This window comes from Alosa pseudoharengus, unplaced genomic scaffold, assembly GCF_046254945.1.
Source record: "Alosa pseudoharengus isolate Yale_2024_CS ecotype anadromous, Long Island Sound unplaced genomic scaffold, YU_APseudo_1.1 YU_APseudo_1.1_scf_20, whole genome shotgun sequence".
Taxonomy (NCBI): Eukaryota; Metazoa; Chordata; class Actinopteri; order Clupeiformes; family Clupeidae; genus Alosa; species Alosa pseudoharengus.
In genome coordinates this window covers 29,815,650-29,843,493 of record NW_027468664.1, presented here as the reverse complement: position 1 = coordinate 29,843,493, position 27,844 = coordinate 29,815,650, and the positions used below count along the sequence as shown (strand labels likewise).

Below are 27,844 nucleotides of genomic sequence, written 5' to 3'. Positions count from 1 at the left end.
ATTTATTTATTTATTTATTCATTCATTCATTCTTTGGGCTACATTTATATTTTCAAAATTACAAGGTTGTTCATGTCAGATTATTTACAGCCTATTGGTATGGCATACCAATACCAACATATTGGTGAGGACCCTGGTCGGTAGGGCCCCCTAGGAATTTTTGCTTAGGCTTACAGACTCTAGAATCGCCTCTGCCTGAATTACTTACACCTGGCTTGACATAGTTTCTCCTACTTGTTAGTAAAATGAGTTGAGCACACAAGGCCTATCTGCTAAAGCTATACCTTTTGCATCCATTTCCCCCCCCAAATAAGCCAAATGCCCACCCAAAGATCACATCCTGGTAACCCCTCTGAAGACAGACTGGGCATGATGCAGACTGGGCACTCTAGTAGTAGGTCTCTCTTTCCACCCAACCTGCAAGAAGATATGAGGAAGAATGGTTTTAGACACTGTCACATCAGAATGGTGGTAAAAAAACAAACACTTTCTGATCATCCATCACTGATCAGACAACTATTCACCATGAGGTACTCATAAGAGTTGTAGGGATCGATGTTTTCTAACATTTACATTTAACATTTAGCAGATACTGTTATCCAAAGTGACTTATCGTAAACGTGCCAATTACCAACCATTTCAGTTCGAAAATTCTAAAACAACGTTTCTTAATACTTCAAAATAACATTTGATAAATTATATTTTATAGGCACTATATATTACAAGGGTCATTCTCCCCAGAGCAACTAGGGTTAAGTGTCTTGCTATAGGGCACAACGGTGGAAACCAGGAATTGAACCCACAACTTTTCAGGCTCAGTGTTTTTGGGGCTGATCACTGAAATCAGTATCTGCAGATAGCGATTACTGATCATAAGATGGGCATAGAAAGAATGTGCAGGGCTCTACACCAACTTGTTTTTAAGGAGCACTTGCGCCCAAGTTAGCAAATTCAGGAGCAAAGATTAAAACTTGAGCGTGTAGTCCTGTAGTTAATGGTAAATGGTTGCTTTTTTTTCGACTCCTGCGAACACCCAAAGCACTTTATGCTTCACATTCACCCATTCACACACACACACACAACAATGGCGGAGGCTGCCATGCAAGGCGCCAACCTGTTCATCGGGAGCACTGGGGTTAAATGTCTTGCTCAAGGATACTTCGACAGGATCAGGAGGAGTTGGGCTTGAACCAGCAACCTTCCAAACAACTACCTCCTGGGCCACTGCCACCAGACTTAATAACTTACACATAATGTAACATTACAGCCAACAGTTCAACATGCCAATGCACCAGTTACAAATATTAAGAACAACTGACAACATTTTTTGTTTGTTTTATTGTCTTTTATTTTTTCTATATATTGTTTTAATAATATCATCCATTGTAATACTTGTATTTAGTCTGTATATCAAGTATCCTGCAAATGTAATTTATTTGTGAATCCATCTGTGGCCAATTCAAATGCAAACAGCCCATTTTCCCTTCCACAAAACCCAGCATAGCCTAATCAAGGATAAAAAAAATCAAGGATTGTAAATTCCCCATAATAGGTTCTTTAATTTAGGCAATTTCTCTGTTTATAAATCATATTTTTGATAATGTAGACCTGATATATTTGTTTATTAGTTCATGACTAAAGAGGCCTTATGTGTTATGTAGTAAGGGGTGGGGAGCTTTCATTTGAAATGGGCTATTGTGATTTTTTAAAAAACATTTTTAGTCTACTCATGCTGGATAGCAGAAGTGAGAAAAGCTACAGCTCTCGTTCAGAGAAGAAAGTTCATTCTAACATCACGGTGTATTAGTTTTAAGACCTGTATGAGGCTATACGACGTTACAGTGTCGTTTTTGCATGTTTATTAAGATGTACTTGATATGAAAGAAAGGCAAATAAATGGTAAAGTTACTCGCAACTGAGAAACTTCAGGTAAAGTACTGCAAAACTACTAACCAATGCTGGACTGGGACAAAAAATCAGCCCAGGCAGTTTTGGCCCGAACGGCCCACTACAACCGGTCAGGCCAACTCACTAATATGCAATCCTGGCAGTGGGTTAACCTTACGTATTGAACTAAGTGCCGTGGAGCAGTGCAAGTGATCAAAACTACTAACTCGCTCTCTCTGACTCATTGGTGGTCCGAGGTGGCTGGAGTACACAATCTCCATATACAAGAATGAATAAGCACCAATAGCACTCTGGAAAAAATCTGATCTAAGAAGACACGTTGAGACTGAAGAGAGCTGCCGTTGACCACAAAGTTTAATTCACAGTACTGACAATGGACAAAGTCTGACAAAGTACCACTAAGCAGTAGAGTGAATCAAGGTATCTGCAGATACCAGTTCCCCATGAGAAGGTGCACACGATCTTAAGTCTGGATCCTAGTGCTTTTTTTAATACAGTTCACAATCTTTCAAGGCCTCCTAGTTTCCATACGTCATACGTCCTATCAGAAGTCAAGGTTCTTCTCCCTGAGAGGTGATTCATATGCTGACGAGCCAATCAAAGCCCTAGTCAAAAAGTCAATTAATCATGTTGGTGGAATTTTCTTTTACGGTTTGCATTAAAAAATTATCTGTGCCTAGTTCCTTGTTTTTGTCGGTTAATAACAGGCTTGGGTTTCTGTCATCAGTTCTGATCAATTGTGTTTTTTCAGGTACTTCTCTAACGTTGGTCATGTTTTCCTCTTTTTGCTATTAAGACACTTCTCTAATGTTGGTCATATTTTCTATTTTATTATGTTTACGTGTTGGTTTCTTACTGTCCAGTGGCCTTAAGCTAGTTTTTGGCGTGCATGTGAATGCATAACCTTAGGGGAACAGGACAACGAGCTTCTACTGCAGAGTGGTGCTGTACACAGGCCTTTTCAATGGAAATTTACCACACTCCATGAGCTCATTTCATATTGATGTCTCTCAGTGTTTTGAGTAAATCTTTCAGTTGCCTTTTGCATGAAGATGATTTGAAATATTGTATTTTCACCCATCTTTAGCAGGGGAACCCTTAGTCAAATAAATATATATGTTAGGGTTCAGCTGGAAATGTGACCATGTTAAGGAGCAATGTTGGCAATAAAAACAATGCTAAAGTAACATACAGTATGCTGTGCTATTTGACTGATGGTGGCCACAGCAATTATCATCATCAGCAGCATGGCATGTTACTCAGATCAGACACTGTGAGCCTGTTAATTATGAAACTTTGTTTGCCGCGCTAATAGCCTACATTCTCCTTCTGATCACTGTCCCTCTGCCTTGTAATAGCCTATGTTTGCTTACCTCTCCTCACTGAAGTTCAAATTGTTGCTGACATAGACCTGAATGTCATGTAGGCTAGAGCACATTTCTGCCCAACTGACATCACGTTTTTTACCTGCCTGCGTTTTTTACCTGTCTAGTGTCAGTAGAGAAATTGCCCAGTATGCCAGATGGCCAGTCCAGCCCTGCTACCAACGTTGATGGGAGGTGTAGTTTTTATGCTGTATTCGCGACTTCATTCTATGGTTCATACCAGTAATGTTTTTAGAATATTTTTTTCACTTGCACGCCATCATTTTTAGCGAGTGAAATGCACAATGTTGAGCCAGTCATCTGATCGGTGTTAAGAGAGTGCCCCTATCTATTAGTCTACCTAACTGAGTGAATATCGGTTGATAATGATATGCGGCCGTTCGTTCGGAGCATCCCTAATAGCAAGCACACATAGATGGACAGAGTTTTCCCCTTACCTCCTGAGCTGCGTCGCAGGATAAACTTACGGATTTCATCATAAAAGAAGATAAGGAATGCATATGGGAAGGCACAGAACCACCAGTAAGGTCTGAAAAAGGAGAAAAAATGGGAAGAAGAGATTTGTAAAACAACAAAGCAAATATAATCTTTGATGAAGACTGCAAAGAATGCCAATTCAGAAATGGCTTGAGAAAAACAAATTGATGATTCTGTTCAGAGGAGCAGATTTTGGCCAGACTTACTTGAGTGGGTACATTCTGAGGGCGACTTCCATGCCTGGGCAATATGACAAGAAGAGAGCCAGGGCTGTCTCCGCAAACAGGCCAAAGATGAGGATGTTATTTCTGGGGAAGGCAGGAACACACCAGATGTAGGTTACTATTAAATACTATTTCCCTCTGCAAGGTGCCCGTTTAGTCACGCCCTACTTACTTCATGCCCTGTTGGAAAACTGAGTTTCTCCTGGTCTTGCAGATGATCAAATCAGCCCATTGCACAATCACAATGCTGGAAAAGAAGGCTGTATGGCAGGTGAACTCCAAAATCTTCCTCTGTTCATAGGTCTGTGGCACACAAGTAACACAAGTCAGGGGAGGATACAGGAAGCTGAACAAAGACAGACAGTTTTCTAGATAAAACTGACTCTTTGCTGGTGAATTGTTTGCTACTAACGAACCAAATTTAATTTGCATATGGGCTTAATTTCTGACATGAAGCAATAGAGAACTCAAATAGACTATTAGATTAGCCATCCACAGGTTGTAATGAAATTGTACACTTATGCATAACTCAAATTGAACAGCATAAACCTATTTCAATTTGAGCTAACTTTGTTTCATCTCTTAGTATGTAATCATAGCATATTTGTTTGGATTGACTTTTGAGGCTTATAATTTAATGTGGCCATAACTTCAGAATGTTAAACAATGACAGTACTTTTGAAATGATTAGTATTTACCCTCAACACTTCATCATCAAGGCCAAATACTGAGGTCAGGGGCGTCGCTAAAAATTTTAGCCACCTTGAAATGCTAGTGGGTTCATCCGAGCCCATACCATAGTCACAATGACGTAGAACCATAGATTTGTTCAGTTTATAATTTATATATAATTTTTTTTATAACTTGAACAATATTAAAAAAAATTCAGATGTACATGTAAATCTCAAGAGCCTCTTCACAAATTGGCTTTGGATATTTATACTGGACCCTGCTCAATCTGTTATTAAGAATTCTCTGCTTCTCCTCATGCGAATGTTGAATGCAACATGTCAGAGGTAACTGCAATGATGTGTCATGTACCGGTTCATTGATGTAAGTTTAATTGTCTCATCGGCTATTTATACTTAAAAAATTAAACAAAACTTGAAGAAAAAAAATACAGAAGACATGACCTTGGTGTCCTTTATGGTAGCTATGGCAAAATTCATCATTTGCATTGATATTGAGAGACTGGTAGGTAGACGCCATTGGTAGTGGTACACTACAAACTGGACACTTACCCACTGCTGTCCATAACTGTCCTCCAGATCGTTAATGAACTTGTCATCCCACTCCTGTCGAATTCCGAGAAGTGTGGAGGGTAGGAAACCGTTTTCAGCCAAAATGACAAAATATGTGAAGAATCCTGCCAGGGCCTGGATCATACCTGTTAAAAATGCCAAAGATGGTGAAGATCAGTCCCTGACTTACAGCACATGAATATCTGGTCAGAGAATAAGCATGATATAAGATAACCATTTAATACCATATGTCCTCAAGGGACACCACCATATGGTAAATATATGACCATCCCTAACTGACAGATGGTTGTTTCTTAAGAGGCAATTACTAGTACATATGGAGGACCGCAAGTGTCATTGAAAAAGTAATAAAAGATTTCATTAATTTGCCAATCGTAATAAAAAGTTTTAAATTTGTTTGAAATTATGAAAGCTTGTAAATGACTTATTATTCCATCAATAAATGCTTCTAATTTAAAAAGGGATTTACAAAACCAACATGAAACACTCAATAAGAAATTCAATTACAAAGTACATTAAAGGAACACACCACCGTTTTATGAAATTTGGTTATTCACTGTCTCCCCTAGAGTTAGATAAGTGAGCAAATACATTTTTGTCTCCGTGCATGCATTGTCTTAGTCCGGCAGCACCCCCCGCTAGCTTAGCATAGCATAGTAAATTAAATCTCTCATCGCCGTTTGGCATATTGTGAGTAAAAGTGAGCCAACAACAACAACAAAAAATTATTAAGATGAGACAATTTCCTAGGCAGATATTAACTTGGGACTTGGGATATGTATCATAACCACACTTGAGAAATGTTTTCTTCATGACCCCATTGGGAGGACGCTCAAGACATTTGGTGACCTTTGACCTTTAGGAGGCACTGCAATCAGAAAAAATACATATTGGCCTGTACTAGTGGTGTCTGGTTGTACTTTGGGAGATCCTTAGGCTGACACAAGCCAACTTGTGAAGTCAACATAATCGATTTGGCAGCCATCTTGACTTTTGTCCATTTTCACAGGTCACAGATTTCCTCTGATCGGCATGAAACTTGGCATAGAAGATCTTCAGATTAAGCCTTTTTTTTTATTTTTTTAAGAGTTTTTGAGCTTGAGTTTAAAAGCATTCACCCATCACAGCCAATCGAATTTGATGGCGAAGCCGCCAAACAGGAGCTGACCTTATATCTCAGCCAATCTTTGGTTGATAGACATGAAACTTGCTGTGACTGCTTACAGTCATATGTCTGATGTAACAGCATTGAGTTATTACCATGTCTGATGTAACAGCATTGAGCATTCTATCTTCATATCTTTTTCAGACCTTGAAATTCTTAAATTTTTACAGCTTGAAAAACATGTGGCATGTTGACAAATATTTTCCCTAGCCTCTTTAAATTTTTTATGGTGAAAGACCAACTCATAAAAAGCATGTGTAAATAATTTAAAGTCTGTACTAAATGTCTTCTGACCTTCAAAAGGGCCCTAGATTTCAGAAAGTCTAGGTAAGTCTAGTTTCAGAAGTGTAATATTGAGGGTATTATAAAACAGTTTTGTTTTTTTCATTTGATATTAGTCACTATTTCCTCTTCAAATACATCAGATTATTAATGTTTTCCCACAATTTGAAGTCTCCACATCAAATGACTGACAATAATGAAGATAAAACAAGGTGTGTTTGTATTTTTATGTCATTTTCAAGCAACTGAAATGGTATGTGGAGTAGCTAGTAGGACCATAAACATCTATGTGGAAATATCTAAGTATATTGATATTTAATGTGTAAAGTGCCAATATTGTACCAAGTCCCATTCACAGAATAAATGCATGTGGTTACAGATGTTTTCTGACAAACTTTGAGGAAAATCTGGATTTTGTCTGATTAGACACGGAATGACTCAATAAAAAAACATCACTAATCATTTTTCGATGGATTGACAGTAGGTCGGAAAAGTGGAAAGAAGATTTTTTTGTTATTTTACCATTGACTGTGTTTGAAGATGATCATGTCTGGTAGTTTCAACTTGAACACGACTTGATATCACTTGTGATGATGATGATGTTAATAGTAATAAATGAATACATGTTTAACTTTGATGACTTTGAAGGTGAAGGAAGTGTGTTATACAGAAATACACAGCATTTCACATTTCATCTTGAGTCAACGGCAAGTAAAACTGAGTTCTCACCGATCTGGCCATAGGCCATACTGATGAGAATCTCGTTCACCAGCCTGTCTGTCTTTGGGTTTCTGGGCTGTCTCTTCATGATGTCGCTTTCAGCCATTTCATATGCCAGGGAGATAGCAGGAACCTGGAAATTCACAAAGACATTGGTGATATTTCCATTACTGTCTGAGAGAACCGATATCTGGAAGGTCTAAAAACCAAGAAAACCAAGGTGCTCTTTACCATGTCTGTTCCGAGATCGATACAGAGGATGGTGACTGTGCCCAAAGGGAGTGGGATGTTGGCAATGATGAAGAAAAGGAAAGGTGTGATCTCAGGGATGTTACTGGTCAGAGTGTAGGCGATGGACTTCTTCAAGTTGTCGAAGATCAAACGACCTGGAAGACAAACATTTTTAGGGGATTGACCATTTTACCCAAGTCGTGGTACCATTCGAGCCATGTATACCATTCATGCAAAAACACTTGTTGATTGGGGCAAGACATACACATTGGTAAAATCACAGCACTTCACACATAAGCAGATATCAGTTGATTAACAATGGGGTAAGGGCTAGTCTTTAAGAGAATTTCTAACCTTCCTCAACTCCTGTAACAATGGAGGCAAAGTTGTCATCCAGAAGGATCATGTCAGCAACCTGCTTAGAGACATCAGATCCAGCGATACCCATAGCAACACCAATGTTAGCCTGCTTCAGGGCAAGAGAGTCATTAACACCATCACCCGTCACAGCCACAATGGCACCCTGTAGAGCAAAAGAACAAAATGGATATTCATAAAGGGCATTTCCATAAAGAAAGGCAATATGCAATCTGGTTAGAATGATCAATTTGGTGAAGACCATAATTTTGCATTACCTGTCGCTGGCAGCCCTCAACAATGATGAGTTTCTGCTGTGGAGAGGTTCTGGCAAACACAATCTCAGTGTGGTACTTCAGGATGTCATCCAGAAATTCAGGCGTCATGTCCTTCAGTTCGGAGCCATGGACAACACAAGCCTTGGCATCTCTGATGTAGAAAAGAGATAACAGAATTAAAGGAGAAAGGAGAAAAACAAAAAACATCGGTGTTGCCTATACCGAGTTATGCTCCTGCTAGAGTTCGCACCCAGGCGGCTGAAACGGGGCAGGCTTTAAACGTGCTTTTAGCCTCTTAACATGTTCGAGATGTCTGAAACGGGCAGGCTTTAAACGTGCTTTTAGCCTCTTAACATGTTCGAGATGTCTGAAACGGGCAGGCTTTAAACGCGCTTTTAGCCTCTTAACATGTTCGAGATGTCTGAAACGGGCAGGCTTTAAACGTGCTTTTAGCCTCTTAACATGTTCAAGATGTCTGAAACGGGCAGGCTTTAAACGTGCTTTTAGCCTCTTAACATGTTCGAGATGTCATTACAAGTGCCTAGCCATGTGAACTGATTCCTTCCGCGTGAACACAGTGAATATGACTGCAGTTGATATGAAAGAAATACATAAAAGTTGTGCTAATTCAGCCAGTGCACATACCTCTGTTTAGTTCCGGTGTACCGGTGACGTCCACACAAGTCGACTGTCGAACTCATACAATCGTATAATATTCCAAAACATATTTTTTCCATCAAAAAAACTGACCCTGCACAGCTCCAACAAGGCTTGAGGTCTCGCGCGTGCTCATAGGTAACTAGGCGACAGTCGAGACTGTCGGCGACATCAGAGTGGTGTCAGGCTACGGTGTATCTATGTTGCTACATAGTCATTACTACGGACATAATCACGCCAATGCATGACAATCGTTTTTTGGTAGAAAACAATTGTTTTGGAATAGTTTGACAGTCGACTTTTGTGAACGTCACCGCAACACTGTTTCGTTTTTCTCGCTACTGATAGCACTCCGGTCGATTTCAACACATAGCTCTGTTGTTTGTGGTCACGGAGTTCTCCTTTAATCTTACTGTTGTTCTGAACTCCTGTTACACACTCAGATACACTGTTACACTGTTGATATATGGATGATTTAAAAAGCTACACTGAGAAGAGTGATGTGGTCTACCTTGGGTTGACTTCTGTAATGGCAATGTTCAGGCGAGCTGCAATATCTTCCACAGTCTCATTACCCTCAGAGATGATGCCGACACCTTTGGCGATGGCCTTAGCAGTGATGGGATGATCACCAGTCACCATGATGACCTGGAATATAGGCAAAAGCAAGTGTGATCAAGCTTTATTCTCAATATTCATACAGTACACATTCACATGAATGAAAATGTACAGACTTGTACATATTAAACAGGCATTTAAGCAATATCATACCTTGATTCCAGCAGTCCTGCACTTGCCAACAGCATCGGGCACAGCAGCACGAGGAGGGTCAATCATGGACATGAGGCCAATGAAGCACAGATTCTCGGTGGGGAAGTTCACCTCTTCAGTGTCAAAGGCGAAATCCTCAGGGAACTGGTCATCAGGCAGGTTGAAATGGCAGAAGCCTATGAGGTGGAAAGGAAATACAAAACCAAACCATTGCTACTGATGAGTAAGTGATGAGTGATGAGTGTGGCTATTGTTAGAAGGTGGCCTAGGCGCAGCATCCAAACTAAGCTATGCTTCGCTGTCTAGAGTATATTTATTAGCTGAAGGCCAGACCACGACCTAACCTGATGCAAAGCCCCTAAACGCTAACCTACACACTGGCCCTATGTGGTGTACAGACATGAAAGACCTAGGTGTGTGGCTGCAAATGTGTGCGTGTCAGCTTGGCAGAGCTTCAGAGAGATGTCACTTACCTGTGGCTCTCACCGACCTGGTATACTGTAGCTTCTGGATAACCCAAGCATCGTTTTCTTGTGTTCAGTTTTGTTGTCCAAAATAACCTATGAAAATGTTCCAGTTTGCCTTGCTCACGCGCAAACGCTACAAAGGGGAAACCAGGCCACCAGTCTTTCACGAAGGCCCGCAAACTGATTGTGAGATCCCGAACAGGTGTCACATTTAACCCAATTTGCCACAGGTGGTGACATTACTGAAGCCCTGCCTGTAAGTCAGTGCTTTCCCTACTATGTGACCTAAACCTATCCTATTCTAACACCATACCAAGCACTCTTTCGCCCAGACCACCCAGCTCCAGGTAGGCACTCTGGAAGTCTTCCTTCAGCAATTCATCCAGCGGCTGCTCGTTGCCCTGGATCATGATGGATGAGCAGCGGTCCAGGATCCTCTCTGGGGCTCCCTTCATCACCAGCAGATGCTTGGTCTCGCCACTGGGGTTCTTGTGAATGGAGAGCTACCAGGAAAACACAAAAACACAATGGTCTTAGCAACGACTCATGGACATGGACAGTGATGTTGACACTGCTAAAGTGGGAAGAGGGTTTTAGCCAAGTGCTCTCAGTACCTGGTATTTGTTGGTGGAGTTGAAGGGGATCTCGGCGATCTTCTGGTTCTTTTCCCTCATCTCCTTCACAGAGCCACAACACAGCTCAATGCACTTCAGCAAGGCAGACTCAGAGGCATCTCCAGCAACATCTCGCTAAATATGTCCAACACACACACACACACACACACACACACACGCACAAACACTAGAGTTATTGTGAGGAACCAAATGCTGCACTTTTATAGACACCAATTTCTGCCTCACAGATCTACATGATATTTCACTTCAGCTGTTATGAGGGGGAGAGTTGTTAAAGCTAGCTGTGATGGGGGTGGGTGTAGGATGCCACAGAGGGTATGTTGCATTTCATGTAGTGAAGGGAGGAAGTAGGGCTTGTTTACAGCCAGATCATGCTGGCTGTAGGGAGGAAAATGGCGCTAGATGAGAGCAGAACATAGAGAGAATAACAAGCCCTATGCGGGGGTAACCATAGACTGGGAAACCGGCAGAGTCACTGCTGTATCGAGTTTATCCTCCAGCTGTCACTGTAGCTCCTCTCCCCTTTGTCACACCCTCCAGTTAGCTAAGCTTCTAAGTGGCTAGTCATTCATTAGCGGCAATACCACTTTCTTTAAAAAAACAAAAAACAAGCTCAACGGTAGGCTAACTGAGATCCCTGGTTTCCGTGAACTCTGCTGCCTCTGCGTACTCTTTGTTTTCTGGGTAAGTGCCATTGCCTCATCTGTGTCGCCAGACACTTCCGAGTAGTTGCTGATTTGTTACTGAAGATATTTGCACACTATTTGCACCCTGTTTGTTAGTTTGTGTGTACATTTAATAGCCATGTTGTAACGTAGGTCTCAGGTGAAAGAAGCTCAAAGAACGCACTGCACTGTTTCCCAAGAAGGCCTAGCTAACAAAGGTAAATGTATCTGTGTAACTCTCATTAGGGAGAGCAATATTTGTCTGTAGACTCCTGTAGGAGCCATTTTTTATGTGAATGTTAATTGGTCCACTAGGTGTCACTATGTTATGCTATGTGTGCACACCATATAAGGGGGAACCATCGTACAGGTGTTGCTTGACGGAGAGGGAGCACACATAGTTTTTTGACCGCTTTGCTGTGGCAGGCCATACTGGCTGACGATACATTGTATGTTTATGTACGTTTGAGCACTGGAATTTTATAATATAACTTGTGGTGAGCAATAAATAACTTTTTAACGGCATGTTACGTTTGGGATACCTTTCATAGACACAAGTGGCTATAGCGCGTCAACTAAGTGCCCAGTCGAGTAACCCCTCGGGGCTTTAAGTTTAGGCTTAGCCTCTATACTCCTTATCACTCTTATCTATGTTTGTTAACTACATACAGTGGGGGGAGTAATGCATTAAGTAATTAAGTAAAAGTAATGTAATTACAGTAATGCATTGCTTTTTGCTGTAATGCAGTAATGTAAGGCATTACCAATACAATTTCAGCAATATTTTACTCGGTACAATTCTCAGTAAGTGAAGTTACTTTGCTTTTTAATCCAAAATTGAGAAATGCTCAATTGGCACCAGAGAAGATTATCCAAGAATTAAAAAAAGTCCTCTATGCTGGTTCTGGAATTTGATTGCCTTGTTTAGATGATTGTAGAAAGGAAATTTCAGTTGTCTCTGCCATTCATGCAACAGATCTAACATGGTTAGGCTATACTTCTCATTTCAAGCAGTGAGAATAACTAAAATGTTGCTTTTACAGACAAAGATTGCAGCCATTATTCTCAAACTATTTGCATTAAGTCTACACCACTGTAAGTGGAAGGAAAGGCAACCAGCAATGATGAGAACTATTTAAAGTCAACATACAATTTCACTATGGCTTTATTTTACTATATTAAAACAAGTTTTTTGTACCTTAAAATAATGTTTCCAAAATTGTTTCCGTGGTTCATCAACTCGTAACAGAGTGAACGGCACTTCTGCATTCGCTTCGCGGCCCTCTATCGGCTATAACCGCACTATGTAAGTTTGCCAGATTGGGTAGCGGGTTTGTAGTTCAATGGAATGAGACATAAGAAACTACAAATTTGACTTGCATGATGTCGCAATACATCGTACTTTCATAAAATCATGCAACATATTCTACCTTGTCTATGGACATCGTTATTTGCAAAGCCGTTGCTGGATAAACAAATAGCGTGCGTGCGACAGAGGAAAAGTTCTTTGGTGTTGCTTTAAGTTGTGAGTGACCTTTGGCCTTTGGGGCCTACATTGTCCCATGAGCCATAACTGCAACCATTATATTGTTCTTTTCTTAGCCTTAAGCCTAGCTCAGTCATTATGCCATACCACATTACCTCCTCCATATTTCCTATTATTTTGGTGAAGTAATGTAAACGTAGTGTAATGCCTTACAATTCAAAGACAGTAATATCGTAATGTAACAAATTACTTTGAGATGACAGTAACAAGTAATAAATAATGCATTACGCTTTTGAAGTAACTTGCCCAACACTGCACTGTAAAAAATATCCGTAGATTTTACGGTAAAAATTTGTGAAATTGCAACAGAACAAAACCGTAAACTTAGAAACGGTAGAAAACATTTCTTACAACAGTTAAGTATTGTAAATATGTTTACCAGCTGGAACCATATATTTCACCTTTTTTTTGTATAGAAAATACGTTGATTAACCGTTAAGAAAACAGAAACATGCCATATTATATAAAACAGGGAGCACACAATTTTTTCCCGCTTTTACCCTCATCTAACGGTCGGTTTCCACATGGCGAAATTTCGCTTCACTCATTGAGGTTGAATGGAGACGAAATTCGCCCTGGTTAGGCGAAATGACAGCGAATCACCGAGGCAGGCGAAATGAGGACCAATCGAGAACCAATCAGGTCCCGTGTTTGTGTTTGGAGGCGGGAGTTACAAAAAAGTCTGACCAAGATGAACTAGCTCGCTTGCCACCACTGGGCTGGCTAGACACTGCAGTCAAAAGGTTAGCGGTTTGGCTGTCACGGCCCCGAGGTGAAATTTCGCTGGTCTTTTTGAACTTCAGAATGGGGAGCCGAAGTGCATTATAGGGCGGATAAATAGTCTGATTTACCATTAGAAATATGACATAATACATAGAACAAAACACATTAATATTTTGCTTTTATTTTCTGTAAAAAATACTGGTTACCCCTGTAAAATTCACTGCAGGTAGTCTAATGGATGAATCAAATTGTCTAAGCACCCTTCTTTGATTTATACATATAATATAATAATGTATGTAAATTAACGAATTAATATGCATTAGCCATCTATGTCCATGTGCATTAAATCACTGAATTTTCCCCAAGGTATTTCCCCAAGCTAGCCTATAGGTGGCGCTGCATTTTGTTAGTTAAACCACATGGCCAAATATCAACCGCCATTTTGTTCGCGAAGGAGACAGTGATTTGTGAGATGGTAAGTAATGAAAACGACAATTTAATAAATTGAAGAGTTCAATCTGATTAAAAGTATTAATTAGTAATGCAATTCTAAGCTTCTTGTGTTTGCAATGGCTTACGTCTAGAATTTTCTTCGGGATGAATAAAATACTATCTTATCTTATCTGAATCTCTGTTGTAGGATAACGTTAGCCTATGACAAAATTGCCAGCTAGCATTCAGATTTCTGACCATGCTTTGATTAATGTAAACATTACCTTAGATTATGTATATTGTGCTTCGATTCTAACTTGTAATAACACGGAGATATCATACTTAGTCTACACCGTTTTTCTCTACAGTCATTAAGTCTATATTCTGAGCTGGAATGTCAATTGTCTCAGTGTGAAATATTTAACTGAGTTCTGATTGAGAACGCCATTTTATTAACGTTAATCCCTTCATTGTGCACAGAAGCTTGAAATGACTTGACGGGAGTTCCAGTCATTTAGCCTTGCTTTATGTTTCCAGGCGAAACTTTTGGCGTTGAAGCACATTAGGTGTTAAACATGTTTTATTGAATACATTCATTGTTTGGACCTTTACAGTTAGTAATTGGATAATTGCTAGAGTTAAAGCATAGTTTTGGCTAATGTTAACAGGAAAATTGTGCATTGGAAATCGTATTGGTTTGATGCAAGTTAACGTTGCCTAATCTTTATGTTGCAGGTATGTTGGGAGAGACGTCTACAGGTAAGTTTTTACATTTTCTTTACTAGGAGTAGGCTATTTAGAAGTGAAGTGGTGAATAGGGTTTCAGAACGTTTGGGGAGGAGGTTTTTTTTTCGCGCTCGTTTTAGCCATGCTTTCCAGTCACATTTTGTGGAGCTGTTCTGTCTGCTAAGGCGTGCATTGCAAAGTGCTTCGTCTGTTGAGTGTAAGGGAAAGGTAGAAATATCATTGCATTGCTGAGGACTTAATATTTATGTATTTGATTGGTTTGTCTCAACAGGGTATCAACAAGGTACAGTGATAATTTATTGCCACAGAAATGTTAACTGATGTACAGTGATGCCAGTAACGCGTTACTTAGTAACGCGTTAGTCTATTTTTACCACTTTTTTCAGTAACGAGTAATCTAACGCGCTACTATTTACAAACCAGTAATCAGATTAAAGTTACTTATCTAAGTTACTGTGCGTTACTATTTTTGTCATTTTCCTTAATAAAAAGATATATTCTTTGCTTTCTTCTTGTCTTGGGGATTAATGTCATGTAGGCTATGCTCACGTTTTCAGCATGAGGACAATTCACGTGCAGCGACACAAACGAAAACAACAATGGAGGGAGAGAGAGAGAGATGCACATTTCATCAGTCATTACTTTGAGTTTGTGTCAGCTAAACATGACAACATTAAGGTACATTGTACATTCTGTGCTGGCGACAAAGTGCTGTCTAGCTAGACATCCCAAGTCTCCCGAACTTTTGGGAGTCTCCCACATATTGATAGCGGCTTCCTGACGCCCGCAAATTACATAAAATCTCCCGGAACCTAGAGCGAACAAGAGCACGCAAGCCAGACCGGACTTCAAATCAAAGATAGAATCTTTGCTTCAAATCGCGTGTGCATAGCTTAATGCGCACACAAAGGAGAGGGGGAGAGAGAGGAGTGGTGCGTTTCTGACTGAAGCGCATCCAAGACAGAGAGCATCCTGGTCTGTTTTGCTAAATCAACCAATCCGTTTTCAGTGTAAGTGCTTATATCTCTTTTCTCCCAAACATAATTAATCAGTTCAGTCAGTGTATCTAGGAACAGAAGCGTCATGGCAGCGTCAGTGCCCCTCAAAAAGGAAGATTTAAGACCCATTTCACATCAGACTACACAAAAGTGCACCCAATTGTCTCAAAAGATTAAAACATAATGATAATCTTGCACACTGCACTGTTTGTAACAGCAACTTTAGCATTGCTCACGGCGGGTTAAATGATTGCAAAAGACTTGTTGAGGTGAGTTTAACAAGTGTAATTTCATTTGCATATTACTCAGGCCTATAGGCTACAAGATGGCTAGTTGCCAAGGCTACATGAAAAAAAATCTACATATTTTACTATAACAATTTCTATCAATAGGCCTTCCTTATTTGGTGTACTTAGACATTATTGAACAAACATCTGAATTTCAGTATCTAAGTAGGTTAGGTTGGGATGTCTGCTATACATTGCTGTTAAAATGCACTTCCAGTATAGTGAGTATTGGCAAAACCGGTTATCATTTTTATGTTGAGGCGTTGGGGGTGTTGTCGGCAGCTGCTGAAAGTAACTAATAAGGTAACTTGTAATCTAACATAGTTACTTTTAAAATCAAGTAATCAGTAAAGTAACTAAGTTACTTTTTAAAGGAGTAATCAGTAATCAGTAATCAGATTACTTTTTCAAGGTAACTGTGGCAACACTGCTGATGTAGAGTTTTGTCATTGTACAGGTTAGTAAAAATTAAATGTCCAGTTTTATGTTATAGATTGAACTCTTCAGTAAATTAAGTAAAACTGTTCAACAGAAATTCCGATAAAGCAGTAATTTCAATTGTAAAAAAAAAACTGGCGCTGTATTTCCAATAAGAAAAGCAAGCATGAATTCGGTAAGTCTTTTTTGAACTGTAGATGGTTCATTCTCATTACTACTTGGTTAGAACAACTATGGAACCAATGATGAGTATATGTAAAAGGTATGCAATGTCTCTCTGTTTCTCTCTCTCTCTCTTTCTCGCTCTCGCCAACCATGGTAAGTATCCCTGATTTCTTGTCTCTGCCTTGATCATTTATGCTTTCATTTATATTGTAATGCTTGTCCACCAACATTACATCTTGCTCCTACTGCATCAGCCCTAATGTCTCATCAATCCCCTGTTAATCCCCTCTTCCAGATCAGACCATCTAGAACAGGACACAACACCCTGCTTACACCTGAAGGAGGGCTAGGACACACAGGAGACCTGTAGGCCCACTATGCTGGTAAGTCAATAGAATGCATTTTACATTTCTTAGTTGAGACAATACTGCTGTGTCAAGTCAACTACAGATTGCTATTCAAAGCTAAGCTAGACATACTTAAGAACTGTCAGGTAGCAAATGAACATTTTTAATTGAAATGCTTGGTTGTATAAGTAAAGGAATGTAATGTAATATAATATGTAATAAGTTTGCTAATGTAGTTTTAAATTTTTTTTAAAATCTAGTTTGTGTGCCATTCACCCCTAAATTTTCTTTTGACCTGCCAAGCAGCAGCACGAACGACTGGGTCGACTTAGGATTGAGTCCCCTCTCTGCCAGAAATTATCACTGTGTTCAAGGAAGACCCAGGCCCAAATAAAGCTGCTATGTCTAAGGTGTGCTGGAAAACTTTCTGTTTTGACTTTTCATTCATTCACATTGTATACAATTTAGCAGCCACATGTGGCAACATGTCAAAGATGATGCAAATCTATTCTTTTGTAAGTTATAACAATGTGATATATTGGTGAAAGTTAACATTGTCTCGTCCTTGCAGGTCAGCCCCTTTTCCTCAGCTATTGAAGTTGGCAGTCATCTAATATTAAAGGTAAGATGTTGCTAATTTTGTTAGTGGTTAGTGCTCAAACTATGTTTTCTATGCTCAAGTTCATATGTAGACACAGAGTTCATTAAAACGTTTTTTTCTAAAGACACACATTTGCACATTTGCTTACCTTAGCCACTCCCTCTCGCCGCCATCTTGGATTGTTAGGATACGCAAATGTGCAGTCTTCAGAAACAAAGGTGTTTATAAACTGTGCTCAAACAATGTTCTCTATGCTCGAGTTCATATGTAGAGACCCTGATAATACTTTGAACAAAGTTTTATGCAATGTTGAACCTTCTATAAACCAAACTAAAACCTTGAATTTCTAAGTGTTTATAGATTGACATTTTGTGAGTGTGTCCCACTTGCCCACAGTTCACCCATAGAAGCAATACAGCTGAAAGTGAGTAGAACACTACTACTGGAAGACGCGGGTTTGGACGTAATCGTCTCGTTGACCGAATTTTTGACTTGTGCCCATGCACACATAGAGCCTACAATCGAAGTTCGCCGGTGTTACACTTTAAGTTGATTTTCATGTATAAATTCTATCGAGGGGTGGATAAACTCAAATTTGAGAGGGGTAAACTGTGTTTACTTGAGTTTAGTCTCCACTACAGCCCTGGCTGTCTACTACCTTTTGCCTATTTTCCCACTATGTTCCTTTGTGTCAGTCATAATTTTTCATAATGTTTCATCAATTCACTCCTGCCAGACCAAGCCAATGTCCCGCTCACCTCTGAAGAAGGGAAAGATACAGCCTGTTGGTTGGCTCGGCAGTAGCAGTCCATGGTGAGACTAATCAGCGTTGTGTTATGGGGTCTTGGGGTTTTGTTACTATCTGTTATATTCTGCAGGTTCCACCCCAGCAATGTGTCAACTTTTAACTGATAAACTATGTACCTACTGAGCTGGTGGCAATTGCATGTGACAGTAAATTTATGAATTGCTTTATTCTACCAGTACTCGTTGTAGATATGACTTAAAAGTGCCTTTGTTTTCTCTTCCTATGCCGATGTTCCTGATCCATTCAATGGCGCCAGAAAGGGCTGAAGCAGCTGACCTTTCTCCTTCGGCACACCTACAAGCCAGGGTAGATTCTTGATGTCCAGTACTGTCCCTTTTTTGACTTCACAAGCCACAGAAAGGCAACACCTTTGAAACATCTCAAAGTTTTGCAGACCTGGACTTTTTCCATGCCATAAGACTGTTGAAATCTGTGGACTTATGCCTAATTACTATGTAAGAAGGGAGGTATTCCTGGTAATTCTATTCAAGCTCATTGTTTTTGACAAGACATTTTGGTACAACATGGGCAGAATGGCCAACTAACAGCTTATTAACTGATTAGGGCATAGATGATTGTAAGTTCTAGGAATAAAGTTGTCTTTTTTACCAAACTGTTAATTGTATGGTTGATTTGTGTGGTAAACATAGGATAGGTAAAATAGTAGTAGAGACTGTTCAGACGGATTTGTTAGGGTGTTAGTTAATGTATACAGTAAAATGTGTTTGAAACAAAAGTTAATCGTAAATGTAGAGATGGTTAAACTGTATTTATTACGGTAACATTTTGGCAACCCAGATGCCGGTCTTTCACTGTTAAAATGACGGAATTGTTTTTTTTTTTCGTATTTATTACGGTCAAAGTGCGGCAACCCAGCTGCCAGTCTTTCACCGTTAAAATAACGGAATTCTTTCTATTGTATTTATTACGGTAAAGTTCTGGTAATCTAGCTGCTGGGTTTTTCCGTAAAAATAACAGAATTTTTGTACCGTATTTATTACGGTGAAATTCTGGCAACCACAGCTGCCAGTTTTTCACCGTAAAATCAACGGATTTTTTTTTACAGTGTACATATATGGGACTGTTGCATCTTTAGCATTGTGTAGTAGCACATGGGAGTCAACCATGTCCTCAGTTCATGATTTAAATGCATGTCACGCTGTATCTGACAATTGCTTGTGTGCAACAGCATTCTTACGCAGGCATGTGGTGACATGAGCCAGGGGTCCCCTTGCCATGTTGAGTTTGGGTTTAGGATACTCCGAGGTAAAGTGGAATGATGCCTAGTGTGCACCAGTAAATCATGGCAATTGAAAACTGTTATTTGCTGGTTGTGTGTTTATCATGTATGGCTGATTCTGACTATTTTTTGTCTTCAGAACCAGATGCCACTGCTGTTTTGCCTACCGTAAACTTACTGTAAAGTAGCTTTTGGACTATTGGTTTTGTTTCTTTTCTCTTTTGTTGGTTTAATTTTGTATTATTTAACTTGGCCTTGTCTAGTAGCCTCCTGTTGCCTCTCTCCTCCACGGCATTAGGGGATGTGTGGTAATAACTGCTCCAGTAGTGTGCTACCAGTGTAAAACCATTATATTCAGCTTTGCTCCGCTGTTTCCCCGTCACTGAGTGCTAACCATCCCCTTCCCCCTTGTCTCCTCTCCAGAGTAATAGTGAAGCTGCTCATGGGCAGGTCGCCGGATCTGAGTCCTCCTCTTCGCGCACTGTGTGGCTAGTGTTAGGAGGTGGCCTAGGCGCACCATCCAAACTAGTATTTTTATAGTGGTAACGTGCACCTCACCGTTTGCTGTGATCAAATTGTTGCAGTATGTTTTTCTATGCATGTGTGTGTCTGTGTGTGAATAGGCACTAGAATCAAGAGCACGAAAAACAAAATGTCAGAGGGGGGAATTTCACATTCTCCATACAATCCACTGCTAGTCACCTTGAGAATGGGGACACTATCCTGATCGGCTAGGAAGACAGCGCGATTGCAGAGGCCGGCCACACGTGCCAAGTTGGTCCAGGTAGCGGAGGTGCAGTCAAAAGAGGTTCCAGTCTGGTTCTCAGTGGTGTCGGCTTCATGGATTTGGTTGTCGAACCACATGTGGGCCACCGTCATGCGGTTCTGGGTCAGAGTTCCGGTCTTGTCAGAGCAGATGATGGAGGTAGACCCCAGAGTCTCCACAGCTTTCAGATTCATCACCAGGCAATTCTTCTTGGCCATGCGCTTGGCAATCAAGGTCATACACACCTGGAATTGGAATTGTGGTGCCAAAGTTAAGTAACAAGGACCAGCTGCTCAATATTTACCTTAAAATAAATCTTGGACTTTGAATTAGGGTTGGGCGATGTCCTCTTAATTTGACAATGTGTACAGTAAAACATTGTGTAAAACATAGGCTCGATTTCATTTCAAGGGAAAAGTTTTTATGTGTTATGTTAAAGCAGGGTCTATAGAATTCCTTTGTGTCTGGAATGTGGGGCGTGACATCACGATGGTTGGTTCCCATCATGATGTCTGTCAACCATCATTGTCCATCGGCCCAACCCTACTTTGATACATCTTATGGATGATAGAGAGATAAGATTGTATGCTGACAGGAATAATTTGTGACATGAAAGAATGAACCCTGACTCTGAACTCTAGTCTAGGTGTTCTTACAGTGACTGTAACCAGGAGACCTTCCGGCACGTTGGCAACGATGATCCCGATGAGGAAGATGACCGCCTCCAGCCAGCTATATCCAAGGATGAGTGACAGGATGAAGAACGAGACACCCAGGAAGACAGCCAAGGCAGTAATAATGTGGATGAAGTGAGCAATATCAATGGAGATGGGTGTGCGATGGAGTTGATCGTCGTCGTCATTAATGCAAGAAACCAGGGTGGCAATACGACCCATGACTGTGCGATCACCAGTGTTGATGGCAATACCTCTAGCAGTACCTGACATAAAAAAAAAAAAAAAAATGGTAAAAGTAAAAAAGTAAAATATGACAGTAGATATTACAATGTTCCTGCACATTATGCAAATTTCACTTCTTGTGTTGAAAGATGGAAAATGGTTAAAACACTTATGGTTTGTTATGTTTTGTATGTGGCTAAAAGCAATATACTGGTACCTTCGACACAGTTAGTGGAGAAGAAAACGATGTTCCTAGTTTCCATGGGGTTATCATGTGAGAAGTCAGGGGTTCGTGTCTGAGGCTCAGATTCTCCTGTGAGGGAGGAGTTGTCCACCTGACAATGGAATACAATGACATTGACCAAAATAGAAAAGATAATGTTGTCTATGCTGAAAATGGCGTGCACACTGACGGAATACACCCCAGAATAGCCACCTTGCAGCCATGAGCGGAGATGATACGCAGGTCAGCAGGGATTCTGTCTCCACCTTTAACCTCCACCAGATCTCCAACCACCACCTCCTCAGCATTGATAATCATTTTCTCACCATCACGTACAACCAGGGCTTGCTACATGTCCGTCAAAAATATAGAAATTCAGAAGTTTTTTCATTTCACTCAAGACATCTATACAAAACTTACTTAACTATACAAAAAAATACACCTCATAAAAATGTTATGACTTGGGGGTACCTGAGGAACCAGTTTCTTGAAGGAGTCCATGATCTTCGAGCTCTTAGCTTCCTGGTAGTAGGAGAAACATCCAGTGATGATCACAACAGCAGACAGCACAACACCCAAGTACAACTGCACAGGGAAGCAGAAAAAGAACAAGGTTAGGTTAGGTGAAGTGTCCAACTGGAGAAATACATTTTCCCAATGGATCTGAAGTGTGCCCCTATAAAGATACGTTAAGATATGATACTTACGTTATCATTTGTTGGTTCATCTTCTGAGGCAGCCTGAATACCATAGGCCAGGAAGCAGAGGATGGCTCCAATCCACAGCAGAGTGGAGAACCCACCAAAGAGCTGCTTGCAGAACTTCACCCATTCTGGGGTGGTGGGCGGTGGGGTCAGAGCATTAAGACCGTCACGAGCAAGGATCTCTTTTGCACGAGTGGAGGTCAGGCCCTGCAAGTTCAACATGTTCACCGTCATCAGGGATTAGAAACGGTTCAAAGAACAAAAAACGGAAACAAATACTTTTTGGATGAACATAACTGAAAACGGGAACAAAACCAATTTCACTTGTTGGTCCGGAGTGAAAATGTTATTTTAAATTTTAGATAAACGGTTAATAATGGTATTTATCGTTCTTTTGTTTGCATATTATTCTAAAGTCCAGCCTATGTTCTCTTTGTTCTTTGTGTTTCATAATGCTGTTCTCCACACTGTTTTTTTAGTGTGAGAGCTCATAGACCAGTTGCACATTTTGATTTTGTTATTTGTTATCATGTAGGGCGTCTAATTAAATATGAGGCCTGGAATGCGTCAATAGAATGTGTTACGTTTTTATGTGTCGGATGGTGGGGGCTGAGTCAAGATGTAGGTGGTGGTACACGGGGGAAAAAGTTTGGGAACTTTTTTGACTATAGGATGAATTTAGTCAGATTTTATGAATCAGTGTCTCCCCTGCATAATAGGCTAGGACTACTAGTTGATAAAACGGATTTTCATATCCAACACTATCTGACTGCCTTTTTCAAGTAAGTAACCTAAATTAGTACTACACTGTGTGAATTAACATAGGCTACCAGAGACACTAGGAAAGGCCTGCCATGCAGTTGGTAGCACCACATATAGGTTAGGCTATTAGGTCTACAGAGCTTAAAGCAAGAACATTTTCTGTGCCTGAAGTTAGGCTATCAGACATTTTTTAAAATCTAATATCATATAGGCCTATACTTGCCTACTTTCAAATCTCGCCTCATGCCTGAATTCAAGCAGTGTTCTAACAGTCTAACAATGTGCTTTGATTTAATCTTGAAGGTTGTTGGGCAAAAAAAGCCTATAGTATTGTGTCATCGGCCATAAATCAATTTATACACGAAATGTCTTTTTTTTTTTTAAGGAACTTTATTAACCGTTCTTCTATAACGTTTTAACCGGTTACCATTTAGAGGAGAGGCCTTGGAACACTAGAACAGGAACGGAAAAATAATGTTTTTGCTCAGAATGAACTGAAATGAAAACCATTTTGTTTTCAGTCCCTGTTCACCACAGCCAGCAAATAACAGACAAGGCTTCCATAGCGTATCTGATACAACACAACACATGAGGCTATGTGTAATTTTGTGTGAATGTTTTTATGTGGACCCATGTGTTTAACCTGGATCCTCAGCAACTCACCCTGGTCAAGTCAGTGCCATATTTGCCATTGAGTTCATCAAGTGTCAGCCTGTGATCATCCTGAAGGGGTAAAGAACAGAAGGAAAGATCAGAGGAAAGGGTGGTAACACTTTATAATAAGGTGGCATAATAAATAGCAAACTAGTCATGTTAACCCTTTGTTAATATTGTAAATTGTTACTAAAATATCTATTTGGCACAAGTTAATGGTGTTACTGGTGTAAGAAATGCAATGAAATTGTGTTTGTAAAGATGTAAAGTGCATATTGGACATTGGGGAGGGATTATTTAGGGATTGGGGACGTGGGTTGTGGTTTAGGCTGTGTAGAGATTGTGTGTGAGTGTTGGGGGTGGTGGGTGTTGGATTGTTGGGGCAATAAAGACAGAAAACTATTATGTGCCAAATGGATATTTTAGTAACAATTTACAAATATTAACAAAGGGTTAGGTAATGACTATTTTGCTATTTATTATGGCACCTTAAAGTGTTACTGAAAGGGCCCATTTAGGTTGTAAACTAACAAAGTTACACATCATCAGGCCAAGCCTTTTTCTTCCACAAGTAGAGATAAAATTGCCTTACCAGATCCACCTCTTTCTTCATCTCATCCATGTCCTTTCCTTTCTCCTTCTTTGCCTTGGACATCTTGCTTCAGCTACAGGCTGGAAAAAAAACTAGACATTTTATTAAATAACATTTCAATCATTTGGAACACTAGTCTTCTCAGTGCATGTTGATATAATATCAGGGACTGTGCAGTGCATCTAATAAAATCTAACCAAGTGTTATTAATCTTATATCAAGAAAAGAAAAACTGGCTTGTATTGTTTTCGTTGTAAAGAGACTTACCTACACTGCAAAAACTGCTTATCTAACACAATCTAACCAAGTGTTATTAATCTTATATCAAAATAAAAAAAAGTAGTTGGTATTGTTTTCAGTATAAAGAGACTTACTTAGCGCTTTCTCATGAAATCATTTGACCTAATTTAAGAAAAGTTTTACTTATTTTAAGACATCTCATCCTGAAAACAAGCAAATTTGTCTGCCAGTGCGTTAAGCAAATTTGTCTGCCAGTTATGGAATGTTTTTTGTGACAAAATTAAATAAATAAATGAAATATGAAATCAATAAATGAAATATGAAATAAATAATTAAAAGTTGAAATAAATAAATAAAAGATTAAATAAATAAATAAAAAGTTAAATAAATAAATAAATAAAATGTGAAATAAATAAATAAATAAAAGATTAAATGTAAAAACCATATATACATTTACATTCCATATGCACGGTCATGCAATGTGCCATGAAATAAATAAATACGTCAGTCACCCATCAAGGCGGGACCTAACCACTGATTGCTGCCTGAAATAACACGAAGTGATCCAGCCTTCCGCCTTAACAATCTTTGATCCAGCTCTGAGTCAGACTGCAGTGTTTCCTCTATGTTGATTTGGTAGTGGCGGCCCCCCACGGTTTAATTTTCTTCCCCCACGGTATCAGAAATGGGGCAGACGCACAATAGTCGCAGTTGCCTTTCAAAATTCATTGTGCAGACCTGTTGTAGATTCTCCAAATATACAGCTCAATCACAACTGAAAATAATGCCTCATTGTGTGTGAATAGAGGTGAATACATATAACTGTTTGTGTTGCAGTGAAGTGTCAGTTGTCAGTTCCGTGGGACAGGGGGACGGTGGGGTGGTTCGGACAGGCCTGCCCCCACTGCTTAAAAAAATCCTAGAGGAAACACTGGACTGTACTGGCTTGCTAACTGTGAACCACACTGGACTAAGGACATAGCTCAGACTTCTATCATAACTCACGAAACATACAACAACAAGGATTTCATTCTAAATTCATACTTTTGGGAAGATATCAGGTGTGAAAGCGTTCTGTCATTTGATGGGTCTGTTTGCTGTGTCTGAGGGTTTATAAGACATGCTATGTGCACATCTAGAGCTAGCGCTAACAGTTAGCACAAGCGTTAACTTCTATCTATGGCAAACGACTTTGCTATTGCTTCTATTTATAGTAGGGTGCCCAGACGTCCCAGTTAACTTCACTTGAGCTGAATTCACCTCATTTGTTATGATACATAAACAATAAAGCTTGAGATGCCCATGCCGTGAACTCTTATTATGTGAGTGTCAGTGCCAGCTTGCTACATTGCCCAAGCAGTGTCCACAACTTTGCAGAGACTTTTTAGTTCTCAAAATGAGGGTATAACTCAGCAGCTGACAAGGATTTTTGACAACACTAGATGCTATGCTTTTACGTCCTGATAACTCACAGCCAAGAGTTAGCAACATAGAACACACAATCTTTCTGAATGAAAATGCCTAGGTTATGGCTGTTAGCAGTAGCACTTGCTTTTAGCTTCTATCAATGACTTTATTCTGATCAGCCAGTCATGCTCACAAAGTTTGATTTTTTTTTTCAGGCAGCAACCAATCAGCGGCTAGGTCCCGCCTTGATGGGTGACTGACGTAGAACTATTTATTTATTTCATGGCACATTGCAAGACCGTGCATATGGAATGTAAATGTCAATGTCAATGTATATATGGTTTTTACATTTAATCTTTTATTTATTTAACTATTTATTTAATATTTTATTTATTTATTTCATATTTCATTTATTTATTTAATTTTGGCACAAAAAACATTCCATAGCCAGTGAGTTGAGTAAATTTGTCTTGATAAGACTCCTTAAAATAAGTCAAGGTCTTCTTAAATTAAGTAAAAATTATCTAACGGGAGAGCACTATAAGTCTTTTCATACTAAAAACAATACCAAATAGATTCTTTGATCTTAATAGAAGATTATTAACACTTGGTTAGATTTTCTTTTTTGCAGTGTACCGCTTTCTCGTGAAATCATTTGACATCATTTAAGAAAAGTTTAACTTATTTCAAGACGTTTCATCCTAAAAACAAGCAAATTGTTTGCCAGTGTGTTAAGCACATTTGTCCTAAACAGCGCGCGCCGCCGGCACGAGGGATACGGCCATACGGCGCCCGCGAACATGACACCATGTTTTGAAGACACGGCAATCGTCCCCCTCATTTTTGATAAGGAAAAAAAGCCTAGGCCTACACGCTAAATAATGAACAAAACTTCTCATTAACAGCCGTACTACTAGGCCTGTCACGATAACAAATTTTGCTGGACGATAAATTGTCTCAGAAATTATTGCGATAAGCGATAATATTGTCGTTCTGACAATTTTCCTCGGGAAGAGGAAGACGGCCCACTTGTTGTTTTTTTCCCCAACTGGGAAAACTGCAGCGGATGATTGTGTTTTAGATGCATATGCATGTTTGTTGTGTTGCCGCTTTTATTTTAATTGCGACTGTTTTCCAACAAATGCGACACACCGACTCGGAACACGTTCAGTGGTTCACCACGGGCATTCGGTTTAAATCCGAAATACTCCCACACTGCAGCTGTCGCGTTTGGCTTAGATACCAATTCCATCTTTTTTGTCTTTATTAGGCGTAGCCTACTCGAACTCGCAACTAGCTTTCTCTCTTTCTCACTTCTCACGCGGCTCTTTAGCTGCACTCTGTGGTAGGCTACGCCAGTAGTCCCGCCTCCCCACACACCATGCGACTGACAAGTGACTGACATGAGGGTGACATCGTTACTCTAAGGACCCGAGAGAGAGAGGGAGAGAGAGAGACGAGGAAAACAAACAAGCATGCAAATGGCATTTATCGCGGCCAGAAAAATTATCGAGCTAATTTTAATTATCATGCGATTAATTGATTTATTGAATATCGCGACAGGCCTACGTACTACTACACAATCTCACTTTCACTCTGCTAGTAACAGTTGGATATCTGAAATGATAAGTTTGTCTAAACAACCACCATAAACTAAACGGTTACTTGCTTCTATATCCTGCTCCTCCCGACCATGGTCTTAACAAACATTAACAGCAACTCGTTTTCACTAAGATGAGTAGCTCAGTCTTACACCACATTTAAGTTCTAAAACATTTATT

General features: G+C 39.8%; 1 protein-coding gene and 1 long non-coding RNA gene across 7 annotated transcripts; one reads left to right on the top strand and one right to left on the bottom strand.

Moving 5' to 3' along the window:
- Positions 1–388: 388 nt before the first annotated feature.
- Positions 389–24,483, bottom strand: LOC143136370 (sodium/potassium-transporting ATPase subunit alpha-1-like). Of its 2 annotated transcripts, none has more exons than XM_076297058.1 (21): positions 24,417–24,483; positions 23,834–23,893; positions 22,412–22,615; positions 22,176–22,289; positions 21,918–22,052; positions 21,699–21,816; positions 21,239–21,522; positions 20,519–20,827; positions 10,799–10,933; positions 10,498–10,687; positions 9,718–9,893; positions 9,458–9,594; positions 8,290–8,440; positions 8,009–8,177; positions 7,655–7,809; positions 7,433–7,556; positions 5,236–5,381; positions 4,167–4,297; positions 3,977–4,078; positions 3,731–3,822; positions 389–417 (listed from the first exon to the last, which is right to left on the bottom strand). In XM_076297058.1, the coding sequence occupies exons 1-21, from the start codon at positions 24,477–24,479 to the stop codon at positions 389–391; spliced, it is 3,024 nt and encodes a 1,007-aa protein (XP_076153173.1). In that variant the 5' UTR covers positions 24,480–24,483. The 2 variants fall into 2 exon arrangements, with proteins under 2 accessions (XP_076153173.1, XP_076153172.1); XM_076297057.1 differs by having other exon boundaries at positions 389–431; positions 3,739–3,822.
- LOC143136736 (uncharacterized) lies at positions 14,066–19,269 on the top strand. Of its 5 annotated transcripts, XR_012989423.1 has the most exons (7): positions 14,066–14,228; positions 14,921–14,944; positions 15,204–15,215; positions 16,750–17,203; positions 17,474–17,577; positions 17,739–18,581; positions 18,833–19,269. It is a non-coding gene; the product is annotated as an uncharacterized LOC143136736 (long non-coding RNA). The 5 variants fall into 5 exon arrangements; XR_012989426.1 differs by lacking the exons at positions 14,066–14,228; positions 14,921–14,944; positions 15,204–15,215 and having other exon boundaries at positions 16,663–16,830; positions 17,121–17,203; XR_012989425.1 differs by lacking the exons at positions 14,066–14,228; positions 14,921–14,944; positions 15,204–15,215 and having other exon boundaries at positions 16,663–16,973; positions 17,116–17,203.
- Positions 24,484–27,844: the final 3,361 nt, after the last annotated feature.